General features: G+C 39.6%; 1 protein-coding gene across 1 annotated transcript in view; it reads right to left on the bottom strand.

Annotated features, from left to right (window-relative positions):
• LOC117771856 (cell death-inducing p53-target protein 1 homolog) overlaps nt 1–12,367 on the bottom strand; it is a 30,023-nt gene extending 17,656 nt beyond the window's left edge. Inside the window, exons 1-3 of the mRNA XM_034602681.1 lie at nt 12,254–12,367; nt 10,730–10,885; nt 9,649–9,702 (exon numbers count right to left, since the gene is read on the bottom strand). Of these exons, the coding sequence (XP_034458572.1) occupies nt 9,649–9,702; nt 10,730–10,856 (181 nt within the window). The 5' untranslated portion in view covers nt 10,857–10,885; nt 12,254–12,367. The remainder of the gene's footprint in view (nt 1–9,648; nt 9,703–10,729; nt 10,886–12,253) is intronic.
• Nucleotides 12,368–17,234: the final 4,867 nt, after the last annotated feature.

Raw genomic sequence — 17,234 nt, 5'->3', positions numbered from 1 at the left:
TGAAGAATCTTAGATAAACAGCAGGTGATTGGTTGACCAGGTATATGTTGGATTGACAGGTGATAAGAGGCGAAGTTGAGGCGTGGCCCTGCTCCTGAACCGAGGAATTCAAGATATAAGAACAACATTACAATAAAAGAGAAAAAAAAGTCCAATGACCATCTCACCAGAGTAGACAGCAGGAGGAGGAGGGCCTCCCTCATAGCCTGCTATGTCAAAGCCTGCAGGGGGGCCTGGGTATGGTGGTGCTGGTATATCTGTCATCGGCGGGGGAACTCCCTGACCCATTTCCATGATGCCTGCTTAATGGACTAGGGAAAACTCTTGGAAGGCAGAAAAAATGTAGAGTAGAAAACGGCCTTTTCATCCAATAATGTTTTCCAATGATCCCCTGATCTCTGTCAATGAAGGACAGTCGGGTTACTCAGTGGTTAAAATGTGTTGGGGGGGAGGAAATGCGCTCTCTATGTTTGCATCATTTCTCCTCTCCAGTGTGAAAACCTGCAAATCAAGTTTTTCAACAGCAAGTCAACTAGGGCTGCAACTAACGACTATTCTGATAGTCGATTAATCTATCGATTATTGAAACGATTAATCGACTAATCGGATTATGAATAACACAAATTCTCAATTGATCTTATTTAGCCAACAGCTTTTAAATTTAGCTTGAGGTTGTTCGCGACATGTGATGACTGACAATAAAGACAATAAAGATCGATACTTCATTCAAAAATGTATTTTAATAAACTTTGCTGCATATTAGGCTACTATTGATACAAAAACAAAGAAAAATCAAGTTTTTGTCAATTTTAAACCAAGGACAGGCAAAGTGCTAATATTAAAAAATCAAGTTAAATTCAAGTTTCCCTGTGAACCAAGAACAGGCCAAGTGCCGATACTAAAAATAAATTAAAAATCAAGTATCCATTTTTTCTGTAAACAAAAGGACAGGGAAAGTATCAGCAATAAAAACATCAACAAACGAAACTACAGTCTTCTTCGGACTGCATAATTGTAATTAAAAAAGACGTTTGTCAGGCAATAGGATAACATAACGCTTTTAAACTCGTTAAAAAAAGGTCAAACGTGCCTCCTCTTCAAATGCTCGTGTCCTGCTTCCATGGAGAGCAAGGTCCGCCTTACAAATATTGCAGGTAGTTTTTTTTCGGGCTATGTTATAGGTGAAGTTCTCCCATACTTTTGACTTTCTGGTATGCGATGGTGTTGCAACGGACGCTGCCATTGGTCGATGTTGTGTCGCTATGGCACATGCGCGATTTTCAGAGATAGGACGGGAGCGAGATGGCTCACTCCTCAACTACTTCCATCAGCACCTCCGGTAAAACAACGTTTAATTCAGCTGCACGGCACGAAAAATGCGCGCTATGACGTAACCAACGAATCATCGACTATTAAATTCGTCGGCGACTATTTTTGTCAGCAATTTTTGTCGACTACATCGATAAATCGTTGCACCCCTAAAGTCAACACTGAATAAACTGACTCTATGCGGGCGAGCAGGTTGGGTGGCATTACTTTTTTACATCGTAATGGAACAGGTTTTATAGTAACACTTTCGACAACAATAGAACTCTTGTATGACCACATATTCATCTCATTACTCATCTCAATTATCTTCCTGTACCAAGTCATTATTCTCGGAAAAGGAACGTTTTGTATTCGAGAATGTCCAAAGCATCTGCAAACAACCCACTGCTATTATGTGCAGAGGAGTGTTGGCTGATTGGATTTTTGTCAAACTCATGTAAACAATCCTTGGTGAGAAAGATGTGTTGATCATCATCTCTACTCAAGTTTCGTGAAGATAAGATGTGTGCACGTTTACAAGCAAATCCAAATAGGAGCTGTGAGAGATCACTGCCCTGCAACTTAAAGGTCCAGTGTGTAGAATTTAGTGACATCTAGTTGAGATGTTGCATGTGACAGCTGAATACCCCTCACCGCACCCTCCCCTTCCCAACATGAAATTGCCATCTACTCCGTAGAATGGACAGTACCCTGGGAGGATAATGTTGATGAAGCGAATGAGAGGAAAAGGCTTTATACCCTCACCACAAAGCACAAAACACACATGTACATGTATAGGTTTAGTTTGCATTCATCACAGACGGTTACTGTGAACTTGTGTCTCTGGCAGTCTATAGAGCTCAGAATAAATAAAAGTAGGCTTAATACCTCAACAAACGTCGACTCCTTGTAACACGGAAATTTGCTACTGAGTCGTATTTTAGATTTTGAAGAACAGAAGCACATGATTAATACTTAAATCAGGAAGATGTCAGGTTCTGTTGGCATCTAGGTTGTTGTTGTTTTTTTAATCCAAACCTTAGCTGTTCCCATCTGTATGTTTTATTGATATATTGTTGCTTACCTTGATACCTTGGGTGCGAGAGAGCCTGGCACTGTTCCTTCTATGACGAAAGAGAGTTAAAATGTCAATCACCACTGTAGTGTGTACGGAGGGAGGTGGAGCAACACCGGGAAAAAGGTAGACCTAGGTGAAGATCACCTGTTTTGTCTTATCTGGAGAGTTTCAACATATCACTCTGTAGTACGACTCCTACACAATCACCATTTGTTTAACATTTCCAACTCTTTTATGGTATTAAATGGTTTCATTTATTATCTGTATTTTATATGACAATATTCAATAACCAAATTCTTAAAAACATGTATTGATTCCAAACTCTTTTGTTTTAACAGCGGAAACTGTGAGAAAGATCTCATGTGTGATATCTTTGCAGAGATCATATGAACAAATATTGAGTGCGACAAGAAGTTACATGCCGGAACAAAAAATGCTATAGACTATACTAAAGATTATTAAAGGTTTAAAATGCAACATTAAAGCTCGACCTTTATTAAAGAAATACTGCACTTGTGTGGGATGTACTGAGTATGTTGTGAATTGAAAATGCTAATTTGTGTGCTCATTTTCAAGTTCGTAAAATGAATGCAGCGCCTCTTCTTCCTGAGGATCCTCAGGAAAAACAACCTGCCGGAGAAGCTGCTGGTGTCCTTCTATCACGGCTCCATCGGGAGTGTGCTGACGTACTGCATCTCTGTGTGGTTCACTGGATGCTCAGCAGCAGACAGGACAGAGGTGGATCACCGGCGGCCCACTGCCCTCTCTGGAGGTCTTATTCAGGTCTCGCTGCCGCAGCAGAGCAGCCAACATCCTGAAGGACCCTTTCACCTCTGGACATCGTCTGTTTGACCTGCTGCCCTCTGGCAGACGCTTCAGGTCAATCAAATCACGGACACACACTGAAAAACAGCTTCTACCCCGCAGCCATAAGAGAACTGAACTCTGCTAAAAACTGACACACGGACTGTTTGGGACCGGAAATATTCACAATGTTTACTGATGTTTACATCCACAGCAATGCACCTTCTGTACATATACTAAATTTACTATGCTGCGAAAATATCTGCTGTACTGTTTTTAAATTTAAATTTCACTTATTTTTTTACCTCATACATACACTATTATTAATATTATTATTATTATTAATAATTTATTTATTTTAAATTTTGATATATTATTTATTTTAATTTTTGTTATTTTTTTGTTATGTATATATTGAACCTTTTTCTACTACTTATGTAATGGGGTCAATCCTTAATAAAAAGCTTTAGCTAAAACAGGATAGTTTTAGCAGTGTTACTTTACCAGTTATGCTTACATATCATTGTAGATATAAAATCACAGCTCTAATTAACCTGACAGGACGGCGATGCCTATAGGATGAGGGGAGTTGGCGAAGTTTATTTAGGGACACCGTAGTCGCTCTCTCTCTCTCTCTCTCTCTCTCTCTCTCTCTCTCTCTCTCTCTCTCTCTCTCTCTCTCTCTCTCTCTCTCTCTCTCTCTCTCTCTCTGCACTGCCGGTCCTGTGAGGAAGTGTAGCGTGGGCGCAGCAGGTGTGGACGCCAATTGTTTGTTGCGAGCCCAGCGTACAGCTGTGTGTGTGTGTGTGCGCGCCCGTGTGTGTGAGAGACGGCATCAGCGTCGCCATACAGGCACGCTGTAATAATCTCAGCGTGTACACACAAACTAATGGGAACGATACTTGTAAGTAATGCGCCGCAACATTTATCCAGAGTCTATACTATTGTGTCTGTGACATTAAGTGTAATTGTCCTTTTCCTGTTTTAGTACTTGTCATCACGACAATAAGGACGGCGTGGGTCTCTGCTTTATTGAAATTAATTGAAGGTATGGCATAACGATGTGTTTTATATTTGTAAATGTTTTTAAACATTTTGATAAACTTGTTTAATAATTGTGTGACCTAATATGACATGTTTGTTTCATAGGGCTGCCTTCTGGCAGAATATTTACGGTCACTGTTTTTTCCCACATTTAGATTTCATTTAGATTATTTGGCCTTGTTTAGAATTAGTTTCTTTCTGATTAATTGGTTTGATTTCTGGTTTCTTTGTTCATTTTATTTTGTTCTTTGTTCTATGGGTAATGTGCAATATGGTTGACGGGTACTGTGCAATCCTGGTTTAATGGCTTGAATATTGGTGAGTTATTGGCTCTGTAAACTAGAGGCCCTCTTCTGTTATTTCATTGTATAATATCGTTTGCAGTGATACTCCACTGGTGCAATTACACCAGTATTGGGATTCTTAAAGTGTGCTGTGTTTGTATTTTAGCTTTGTTAAATTGGGTCTGGAGCCTTTAATTTCTCTCTTTAATCTGTTATTTATATCAAGTATAGGCCAGTACTCCCTACATTGCACATGATCCTGTGCTGTTTGATCAGTCTTTTTAAATCCTTTGTCCAACTTGAATAAATTGTCTATTTCTGGAATCATCAGCCTCCCGTCCCGTTTATTCTGGATATATGTGGTGAACCCGATTGGCATTCAACTGTCACACTAAACTTTTGACCACTACACTTATACTGTTTGTATTTATATTATGCACCTCGAGGATTGCTGCTGAATTTCGTTGTACACTGCGATGACAATAAAAAAGATTCTATTATAATAATTAAAACCTATTAATAATAACCAAACATTACAATACAACACTCACAAAGTCACGAATAAGCATGTAAACTAATTGACTTTAAGTGATGAAGTAGAATGATTACACGTGATCACCAGTTTGCTTTGCCTTGAGTTTGTATTTAAATGTTATTTAACAACTAATGAAGTTAACAGGTCAACTGCACAACACATTCCTCCACTACCGTGCTTCTGCATTATAAAGTGACTCAGTGAGGGAGGTGCAAATGTAACCGGTCTATCCTTTGTGCCAAATACTCTGCGTTGTGTGTCAGTTTGTGAAGTAGAAGACCGGGACTTGATTTTCGGCACAGGACTTGTATTGCTGCTGAATGTGCTCTGTTCAGTGTTTTAGCAGAAGAAAAGAAACAGCGTTGGTCACTTGTCTTCAGTACATGCCGCTCTCAGCCAGCTCCAATGCATTCTGACGAGAGCCGGGAAAAAATAAACACAATGTCCACCCGCGACCAATAGAGGGCGCCAAACCCATGTAAAACACCCAATACAATAAACAGCAATAATTAACAAAAGCTGAGGGATTTTTGGTGGAATGCACTATTAGTTTTAATACCTGCTACACAAAGACATGTAAAACCTTGAAGATGGAGGCAGGCATCAGCAAAATACTTCAAACTAATGAAATTCAATTGTTTGTATTTTTGTACCATGAGGCAGTGGTGATAGCTGTTGGCCTTCCAGTCTCGTGTTTTTAATGTGTGCTTATCAAGGGACTCAATTGGTCTTATGAGTCGTCATGCTTGCGTGTGACCAGCTCATGAAATAATATATTATGTGAGAGAAGATGATAGCATGTATGTTAGGTATGGTCTTATATGTCTGAAGTTACATATGTTTACTGTCATAGTACTGGCCATGCTTTTTGAAATTATAAGTTTGAATCTTGAATTATAGCAAAAATATTTCAAATCAGAGACCACTCTGAGCTTTTCTCCTCGAACAAAGACATCAGGTTAGCGAGTGTATGTGGATTTCTGTGTAAAAAAAATTAATAAAAAGACATTTTTTAAAAGATATTTTTTTCCTCATAAGTTCACAACCTTGATTGCTGTAGTATATCTGTTTGTTATCAGCACTGGGATGTACCAGGTAACCCATCTTTTAGACAACCCAAACTGCTATCATTTCTGCATTAACTGTTTTGATTAAATGGAGATAAGACCACATTTCCATTTTCAGCATTCTTTGTATACATTGTCATAAATCTGTATAGCTGCCTTTGTTTGTAATTTATAGGCAAAACACTGATATTGTAGATAGAAGATGGAAATATTCTTCTCCCTTACTCCTCTAGGTGGAACTGCAGGATTGATTCCAGTTTGACTTTTAAGCTGTGTTGAAGCCACAGACTGGAAACAAGATGGACATCATGACAGCTCCCCAAAACTGAAGCAAAAGCATATATTGCCCCCTGGTGGCTGACTGCAGTATAGGTCATAAACTCGCTTGTTCAAGTGTTACTTTATTCGATAAGTTTGGTTAAGATATGATAGAATTTATACAGGGTGAACTGTCGTGATTGACAGCTGAGAATGACTCGTGATTGGTTGAGTGTGTGTGTATTGGCGGGACCTAGATAGCTCGGCTTAATCTCCTAATCGCAGATTCTGGTTCTGGTCATCAGTGCTAGATGGCTTCATTTCTGTGTACTGGGAGGAAGGGGATAGGCATCATCCATCTTTATACACAGTCTGTGGTTGAACCTATCAAGTGGTAATACAATATGAGTTTCATTGAAATAATGGCTTTTATGGTGTAATTTCTATGTTTGATAAATACAGTACCACCTACAATGACAGAGCTATACTTTTGTACATTCTGCTAATTAATTGCTTAATTGCTTAATTGCTTCAAGAACTAATAAATTATAACATGATTATAAATTATTTTGCTTCAGGATTTGCTGATGAGACTTAGAAATAAATGGTACCTTTCAGTAATAAAGTCGAGACCAAGAATGTTCATCAATCATGTTGAAATATTTTCTATTTAAGAAAATGAAATTAATTTAATATTATCAGAGAAAGGTGAATAATTAGATTTTACTTGCGCATGCGATGAAATATCAAACTGGATTTAATTTAAAAGAAATGCCTTCATTTATATTATATCGACACATCAGTCAGATCAAGTAAAGGAATATAGTCATGGTAATTATATTTATGACATTTTTCACATTACATTACATACAAAGGATGACACATTTAAATCATAAGAAGAAATTGTAGCCTGAATACCATATGTATACAGGGTAATTCACCAACAAGAATTATTACAGAAGTGAGCTCAGACAGGTTTGACTCCTATACAGATGTCTGTTTGATGATGGCTGTTTTTTTGTTTTTTTTTATTGGGATTTTAGAGTTAAAGGGGACATATCATGAAAATTCCACTTTGTTAGTGCTTCTACACGTTAATGTGGGTATCTGGCATGTGTTGGGCCATGGTTTTGTGTGAAACCACACTTAGGCCTACATGTGCCATCAAAGCCGGAAGCAGCATGTCCCTCCAGGACTCCGTCTCCCAGGGGCCATTAAAAACCAGAGCAAGGAACTCAATGTCCCAGAGGGCATCAACTTCACACAGAGGGGTGGAAACCCCCCCCCAGGGACACAGGTTTCAACTCCCATTGGTCACTCTGGACCCCATGACCTGTGAGGTCACCGGGCCAATATAAGCTAAGTTCTCCAGCTTCTCGATCTCTCTTTCTTCACTCCCTCCAAGGAGAGAAGGCTGTCGAGCCAGTTCCTGCCTCTTCCTACAATCCTTCTACAGGAGGGAAGGCTGTGGAGCCTCTTCTCCAGCTCACATCTTCTCTTCCCATCCAACTCTTCGAGAGGAGCACAAAGGTGCAGCTTCCAGCTCATCTCACCAAGGAAACTCCTCGCCCTCCAAGCTCTACCAACGTCCTAGCAACGTCCTAGCAGCGTCCTAGCACCCGTCCTAGCACCCGTCCCCCACCTAGGTGGGGGACGGGTGTTATCTCTTTGGCCAGCCACCATCTTGAAAGCACGCTGACTCACACAGACACACACACATGTATACACACATACCTATCTTTGTTTAGCAATTAGACCGTTTTTTTGTGTTTTTATACTTTATTATATTCATAATAAATGTTTTTCTTTCGCAAATGTTTTTCCATTAATGTTGCATAAGTGAATTTCGCCAACCTCTACACTGTCAAGAACCCCATATCTTTCAACTTAGCTAACTATCTATATGGTAATTTTGGTTATAGTTATTAATTTAATTGTTAATCAGAGTTCCAAATTTGAAGTTAGAACCTTTATGAGACTTAATCAATAAATTGGCTATCTTTTCCCTTCCTTTGAAGGGTGTTGCCCCGAGGTAACTTTAATCAATTAAAGTTATTATTTAATATTAATAATTGAATGCCGAAAGGCACACCATTTTATGGTATCACATTTGATGCATTATGGCACAACACATGTCTACCAACCCAAAAACTCTGGAAAAAAAGCGAGGCTGCGAGGCAGCGCAGCGCCGTTCTCAAGCGCGCAGCCGCCTGGCTGTTCACACGGGACGCGCATTTCTCCATGCTGGTCAGCCCGCGATTCTGCTTTCTCCGCTTGTTGTTGTACCCGTTGAATGTCGGGGTTCGGGGGTAAATGATGGTCTTCATAGCCCCCCCACCCCTCTCTTTCTCTCTCTGTCTATCTGCTTGTGTGCTTGTAGTGGATGGGCAGAGGGGGACATTTAATTATGTGATTGGGAAAATTAAAACTCCAGGACAACAGAAGGGGAATACAAAGTATGGGATGCATATTTGATAATTTATATCATATAAAATATGTAATTTATATCGTTTAAAATCATGGGGGGAGAGGGGGGAGGGGGGAGCTGGCTCATTAGCATTTAAAGGAACAGGCACTCAAAACAGGTCACTCTGTGGAGGGCTGTTTTATACAGGGTAAAAAGGGTGCTGTTTTAAATGATCCTTGTGGTATTTTGACCAAAATATGTTACAGACATTTCATTAAGACCCCAAGGAACCATATCAACTTGTGGTAAAATGGGCATACAATGTCCCCTTTAAGACGACTCTGCTGTTTCATCTGTGTTTGTAGACGTGCAGGACGGTGTGACACACGGGGCAGGAGTGCTCCACATCCTTACAGGCATCCACACAGAAGGGGATGAAACAGCAAGGCCAGCACCTGGAGGGGAGGAAAGTCAAAATAATACTTGATTACTCAGCCTTATATATATATGTGTGTGTGTGTGTGTGTGTGTGTGTGTGTGTGTGTGTGTGTGTGTGTGTGTGTTGGGGTCTGTACTCACAAGAAGAGTCCAAGTATCCCACAGATCAGCCACGTGAGCATACCATTTTTGTACTCGACTTCACTGAGTACAGTGGTTTGGCATTTAGGACATATCATGTGTCCTGGAGCATCAGTTGGCAGATGCTGCACCACAACCACCTGATTCACTGTGAGTAGAAAAAAAACTAGTATTAGTGAAAATCACAATCCACATATTCCCCTACATTAGTCACTGAACATGAACCTGTCAGAGTGCCAGACAGTAGATGTATACTTGTGAGACAGTTGGAGAGAGACACCTACCAGACTGTATGATCTGAGGCTGTTGTTGGGAGTACTGGTATCCAGGTTGTTGAACTGTATATGAGAAGACATTATCAGACTTTTCACTTGAGAAAGGCTTAAAAAAATATTCACTAACAAGGACCATGCCCCAACTATATGTGAATTAAAGATTTTAATGGACATTTATAAATTGACACTGAGGGAAAATTAAGGGACGTTGAGGTGAAGATACATCTCATAGGCTGGTCTGGGAGGATGCACAGGTGAGGGATGAAAGGATGAAGGGATGCGTGTAGGGACGAGGATGCAGGAATGAGGGTGGGGATGAGGGAAGAGAGGATGAAGGGATGACTGATGAAGGGATGAGGGTCGGGATGTGGGAACAAGTATGAAGGAGGGAGGGTAGGGATAAGGGATGAGGTAAGGTGGATCAATGGACGTAACGTGACGCGCACAGTCAGGACATCAGGGTTAAAGTGACGGAACGATCCGGAGTCATGATCCGTCAACATCGATTAATAACTAAAAATGTGATTACATGTGATTATCAGTTTTAGTGAAGAGGGACAGAGACAAGCACACACACACACACACACACAGAATCGCACACTCCCGCAGACAGACCCTGCAGTCAGTATCTCATAATAATGACATACTAAGTCATAATAATGAGATAGTATCTCATAATAATGAGATACTAAGTCATAATTATGAGAAACTAAGTCATAATTATGAGATACTAAGTCATAATTATGAGAAACTAAGTCATAATTATGAGATACTTTCTCATAATAATGAGATACTAAGTCAATGGATGTGGGTCGGGGTCACCGTCTTTTTCTCTTCTCTTTCTCCACTGAAGGGAAAGGTTGTGTTGAAGAATCTTAGATAAACAGCAGGTGATTGGTTGACCAGGTATATGTCGGATTGACAGGTGATAAGAGGCGAAGTTGAGGCGTGGCCCTGCTCCTGAACCGCTAACTTCATTCAAACATTAAACACACACTCCTACCACATGGGTTAAGATGGCAGGAGTAATTCAAGATATAAGAACAACATTACAATAAAAGAGAAAAAAAAGTCCAATGACCAAACTCACCAGAGTAGACAGCAGGAGGAGGAGGGCCTCCCTTATAGCCTCCTATGTCAAAGCCTGCAGGGGGGCCTGGGTATGGTGGTGCTGGTATATCTGTCATCGGCGGGGGAACTCCCTGACCCATTTCCATGATGCCTGCTTAATGGACTAGGGAAAACTCTTGGAAGGCAGAAAAAATGTAGAGTAGAAAACGGCCTTTTCATCCAATAATGTTTTCCAATGATCCCCTGATCTCTGTCAATGAAGGACAGTCGGGTTACTCAGTGGTTAAAATGTGTTGGGGGGGAGGAAATGCGCTCTCTATGTTTGCATCATTTCTCCTCTCCAGTGTGAAAACCTGCAAATCAAGTTTTTCAACAGCAAGCCAACCCTGAATAAACAGTCACTAACTCTATGCAGGTGAGCAGGTTGGGTGGGATTACATTTTTACATGGTAATGGAACAGGTTTTATAGTTACACTTTCGACAACAATAGAACTCTTGTATGACCACCTACTCTCTCATTCATCTCATTACTCATCTCAATTATCTTCCTGTACCTACTCATTATTCTCATTTAATTACAACTTCAGCTTGTAATAGTATGACTTTTATCTCATTAAACGATGACTCGATTCTTGTCATATTGACTTTCTTATCAATTACAACTTTATCCTTTGCTCTCCCTCCTATGGCTGTAATAGTCCATCATAACCTCAAGATCCCTTCTCTGTAGGTCAATTATTTTATTCATCTATAAAATAATTATATTCATCTATTTATTCAAAGACGTAATCAACACCAATGGAAAAGGAACGTTTTGTACTCGAGAATGTCCAAAGCATCTGCAAACAACCCACTGCTATTATGTGCAGAGGAGTGTTGGCTGATTGGATTTTTGTCAAACTTTTGTCAATCCGTGATGTAAACAATCCTTGGTGAGAAAGATGTGTTGATCATCATCTCTACTCAAGTTTCGTGAAGATAAGATGTGTGCACGTTTACAAGCAAATCCAAATAGGAGCTGTGAGAGATCACTGCCCTGCAACTTAAAGGTCCAGTGTGTAGAATTTAGTGACATCTAGTTGAGATGTTGCATGTGACAGCTGAATACCCCTCACCGCACCCTCCCCTTCCCAACATGAAATTGCCATCTACTCCGTAGAATGGACAGTACCCTGGGAGGATAATGTTGATGAAGCGAATGAGAGGAAAAGGCTTTATACCCTCACCACAAAGCACAAAACACACATGTACATGTATAGGTTTAGTTTGCATTCATCACAGACGGTTACTGTGAACTTGTGTCTCTGGCAGTCTATAGAGCTCAGAATAAATAAAAGTAGGCTTAATACCTCAACAAACGTCGACTCCTTGTAACACGGAAATTTGCTACTGAGTCGTATTTTAGATTTTGAAGCACAGAAGCATATGAATACCTAAATCAGGAAGATGTCAGGTTCTGTTGGCATCTAGGTTGTTGTTGTTTGTTTAATCCAAACCTTAGCTGTTCCCATCTGTATGTTTTATTGATATATTGTTGCTTACCTTGATACCTTGGGTGCGAGAGAGCCTGGCACTGTTCCTTCTATGACGAAAGAGAGTTAAAATGTCAATCACCACTGTAGTGTGTACGGAGGGAGGTGGAGCAACACCAGGAAAAAGGTAGACCTAGGTGAAGATCACCTGTTTTGTCTTATCTGGAGAGTTTCAACATATCACTCTGTAGTACGACTCCTACACAAATACCATTTGTTTAACATTTCCAACTCTTTTATGGTATTAAATGGTTTCATTTATTATTTGTATTTTATATGACAATTATATGACAATTCAAATTCTTAAAAACATGTATTGATTCCAAATTTTTTCCAAAACAGCGGAAACCGTGAGAAAGATCTCAGGTGTGGCATGTTTGCAGAGATCATATGAACAAATATTGAGTGTGACAAGAAGTTATATGTCGGAACAAAAAATGCTATAGACTATAGTAAAGATTATTAAAGGTTTAAAATGCAACATTAAAGCTCGACCTTTATTAAAGAAATACTGCACTTGTGTGGGATGTACTGAGTATGTTGGGAATTGAAAATGCAAATTTGCAGTGTCAAACAAATATCACGATGGAAAGTATTAGTCAGTATACCTGCGCAAAAAGGCGTGTGGTGTGTGTGCATGCATGTGTGTATTTGTTTTTTCTTTACAAAAGCTAAACCAGCTGGGCGTTGTAGTTTCTGGAAAAACACTGCATTACTGGAGAAGTATTTTAAGAAGTGGACTTATAGTTTAGTCTTATGGTGAGTATCTCAGGTACATCCTGTTTGAAACTGTGTGAATGTGAAGGAGAGCCTGTTATAATTCTGCTCTTGTTTTGAACTTATAAGAGACTCCTTGTGTTATGGACTCAGTATCTTCTTGTTTTTGGACTTCTCTTTGTTTGCCCTTTGAGTTTTTCATTTCCTGTTTTATTTTGAAACTTCTTTCCTTGTGTGTGCCTTGATTCACCTTCTGTCTTCTCCTGTTTCCTGCCCTTGTGCTCCTCAGCACCTGTGCTCAATGATCCCTGCAGCCTTGCTTGTGTAATACTCTCTGTTTACTTTTGTCTTGGTAAGTTCATCTGTTAACATATGGATTTCTATTGTGTCTCAGTTCAGTTTTATTAATGTATTTAGTCCATCTTTCTTTGCTGTTTTCCTGCCACAGGCCATCAGACTGCTCAATTCACTTTAATAATACACAAATATGTAGGCCTGATGACTCTTGAAACACACAGACACAAACTCATATGTCCTATCTTCTAAACATTTTTAGAATTCAATCTTTCATTACTCTAGCAACTTATTAATATTTACATTTACTGTTACTCTGCAATAATCCAACCACTATGAAATGACATGCAATTTCTTTAGGTCTATCCATATATTTTTTGTCTGTCTATGCTGTATATTATGTCTATTTTTCAAGTGTATTTGCCTTTTCATGTTTGCACATGGAGCCTTGAGAAACACGATTTGGTTCTGCTCTGTACTTCTTGTTGTACGGTCTGAATGACAATAAAGTTCACTTTGACTTTGACATGGAAACCATGGACCTGTTTACACTCATTCAATTCACTTGCTGGAGAAATTGGGCCTGGGTCTGGGAAGAACTCACTAAATCTTTTAGTGCAGATGCTAATTTAGGGGCTAATCCTGAATTTTCTATGACAGATAAATAATTTATGTAACAAGACCACTTCCTGATTACTGTTATATATCTATATTAGAACCAGACATTCATGTACAGTACTGTTGGGCCTTGGTGGAGGTACTGTATGTGCTCTCCTAGTTTGAGATATAATGCTGCATAGTGGCCACATGGCGGAAGCAGTCAACCAGGAATATTGAGAAAGAGCTGCTTTAGTAATGAACTGCTTTTCCTCAAATAGGTACAATTTTGAGATGCTTTTACTTACCCTATATTTTCATTTCATGCTATTTAACACTTCTATTCCATCTTGATTACATACATTACATACATATTTGATCAATTTAATTATTTTACTAATAAAGATTTTCAATCATTCAAAACATGATTATGATATATTGTTGTAGGTTAAAATACCAAATAATGCTTGCAGAGGGTTAGGTGATGCCTAATACCCTGAAACCATTTCAAACAGTTTAGAACGGGCACTGCACTTGTTTTGTCAATTTAGAATATAGATTTAAACTGGCATGAACCCAAAATACACACAAACAATCTTTAGTTTTAGACACTACATTTTTTCTTGTTATTTTCCTATTTTTTCTTATCGGCTCAATCAACCAATCAATTAAATTTGTATTTGTATAGCCCATATTTACAAATCATAGGGCTTAACAAGGAGTGATGTCCTCTGCCATTAACCCCTTAACAACAGTAACTTCCTATTAGTTCTGTCATTCATGATACACAGATAAAGTTATATTAGTATAAGTAAAACATGCTCAAATAAAGAAAATATATAAATAAATAAAATGGAACTCTCAAAAGCTTTCAATACCCCCATAAGTCATATTGGACTGAACATTACAGTTACAGTAAGTGCACAGTTTGCAACACAACAGCAAGTTGTCATTCTGCAGCTAAAATTATACGTTCCCCTGCATATATGGCTCTGCAGCCCAGTGTGAAGTGTCAGCGATCTACATTCAGGCTCATGAAACAGTCATAATCATACTTCCAGTATGAAGTGTAGCCTTTAGCCTCTGCACTGCAGGGAAACCGTTGACAAAAGAGTCTTTTAATTGAGGCAGGATGAAGAAACATCAGTGCTGGTTAATTATCATCATCAAAACCAATGAGCAGCACTACTCAGGAAAATTTAACAGCTCAAAGAAAGATTTATCTGCTAAATGCTCAACCATCTTCTCCGGCTTTAGTGTATGTGTATGACTGTCCTCTGTTTGGTGCGGAGTAGAGTACAGTTACACCTACAGTGCATGGCAGGCAGGTGTACTGTAATTGTTCGGGCCTGTTCATCAGTCACAGCCATACCTAACAAATGCAATACAATTTAGCCTAAACTTGGCAAGATGACTGGGGATAGGATCAGGATCTGTGCTACCATTGATTACGTTTTTTCCAAATCCGTTAAAAGTCAGGGTCACAGCATGGGATCAAAGTTTTAGCCAAATGCAAACAGTAAAATCAATGAAGTATTTTGGATTCTGACAAAGCTTGGTACGTAACTTTGGGGGACTTAGATACACATTTCTGTAGTGAAAGAGTATCATTCAAGATCAGTCAAAGAACATAAACCCCCCAAAAAACTCCAATCATCATAAATCTTGATAGATATCATGACCTTAGTTTGGGATAGGCCTACCAAAGCATTTTCAGCCCGACCCATTGGCGGCGCCACAAATATCAAAGATGTCTACCTTGAGCAGAATCTGACGTGTCTTATTGAAGAATGCAAGTGGACGTGGTCTTTCACAACTTTGCTCAGAACTCGAAATGTCTTTCAACAACACTGATTAAACTCACTGGCAACATCTTGTGTTATCTCCTTAACATACACCCTGAGTTTCCTTCTCTTCTGATGAGGGGGGGACAAATGATGGAACTTTGAGTGCACAATAGATGGAATGATGAATGTGCGATTGGTAAACCACAGAATTTAATAAGCAGAAGTGACTTTCTTCAGCTTTCTCTGACAGCCGCTCATTGCTGCTCGCTGGTTTAATCTATGGCGATTAAATGGCAAAGGGGTTAGAGCTCACAAATTGCAGCTTGCGTCTATAATTAGACATCTTCTACTGCAGCACTTATATTAGTTGCCTCACCACACATATGCTGACAAAATGTATATATTCTGCTCCTCTTACAGTGGCATTATCAATTTATATTTATTTTGCTGGCTTGCATCCCTCTTCTAATTGTCACATGATAATTTCATCATTCAATCGATAATATTAGCGTGTGCTTATAACTTAGACGTTTTGAATGTTAAACATTTTAACTATGTGGCATATGAATATTTGGGTGTCGCATCTCTCTGAAGTTTCTTTCAGACATGCACTGAACTCGAGATAATCTCTTAACATAATCCGGAGTGGCTGAATGTAAGAACGCAAATGTCTGAGTAAGAGACTCTGGACTTTCTCTGGAGTTTCTCCTGCCAGCCCGCATTGTAAAAACTCTGTATAATGTCCATAATAATGTGAGCCCATGGGAGAATACAGCAAGAGATTATCCCAGAGCAAGTGGGTGGGTTGATGGCATTTTTAACACACGGTGATCTCCGCAGCCGAATTACGTTACATCATGCCTCCGCCTGTTCATGTGTGAAAGGAAAACTCCGGAGACAGTCTGGATATTCTCTGGAGTTCATGTCGGAAAACGGAGTGGATCTGTAGTTATGGTTATTGAGGTTATCATTTTTGGAAATAAAATGATCAATTTCATACCAATAAGCCATCTGAACTGTAGGTCACTCAATGTTCTGGTTTTGCTGAAAAGGAGGTCAGGCAAGAGGGGGACGGCAGTGCAGTGCAGCTGAGGGGAGAGGGCAGAGAAGAGAGGTGAGGGGATGAGAAAGGACCAGCAGAGAGTGTCAAGAGGCGACAGGGGAGAGAGACAGGGAGAAAAGCTGGAGCGATAAATGCAGACCCCCGACAGCGTGGCCTTTCATATTTCAACACCCCTGCTCTTCATTTGTCTCCCCGGCAGACCTCGCTGTCTGGCCCAAAACTCGTGGAATCCCACCGGGGTGTCTTCAACCGAAGAAAAGCATGATTCATCATGAGCTTCTGTACAGTCTTACGTGTACACACATTATAAAGAATACATCAACAGGGTTTTTACAAAGACCTTCCAATCCACATGCCACGCGACTTCTTGAATAATATATGTAAATTCCTCAATGGAACAAATCTCACTGTAAGCACAAGGATCACACAAAGGTATTGGGTGTTATTAGTTCTGGTCCTTTAATCTCAAGGCTCATAACTTTACCTGCTTCTTTTGCATGTCTTAATTTCCTCCAGCTCAGCTTTGCAGCTCC

The sequence above is a fragment of the Hippoglossus hippoglossus genome, chromosome 1, assembly GCF_009819705.1.
Source record: "Hippoglossus hippoglossus isolate fHipHip1 chromosome 1, fHipHip1.pri, whole genome shotgun sequence".
NCBI classification, from domain to species: domain Eukaryota; kingdom Metazoa; phylum Chordata; class Actinopteri; order Pleuronectiformes; family Pleuronectidae; genus Hippoglossus; species Hippoglossus hippoglossus.
This window is presented reverse-complemented; position numbering and strand designations above follow the sequence as displayed.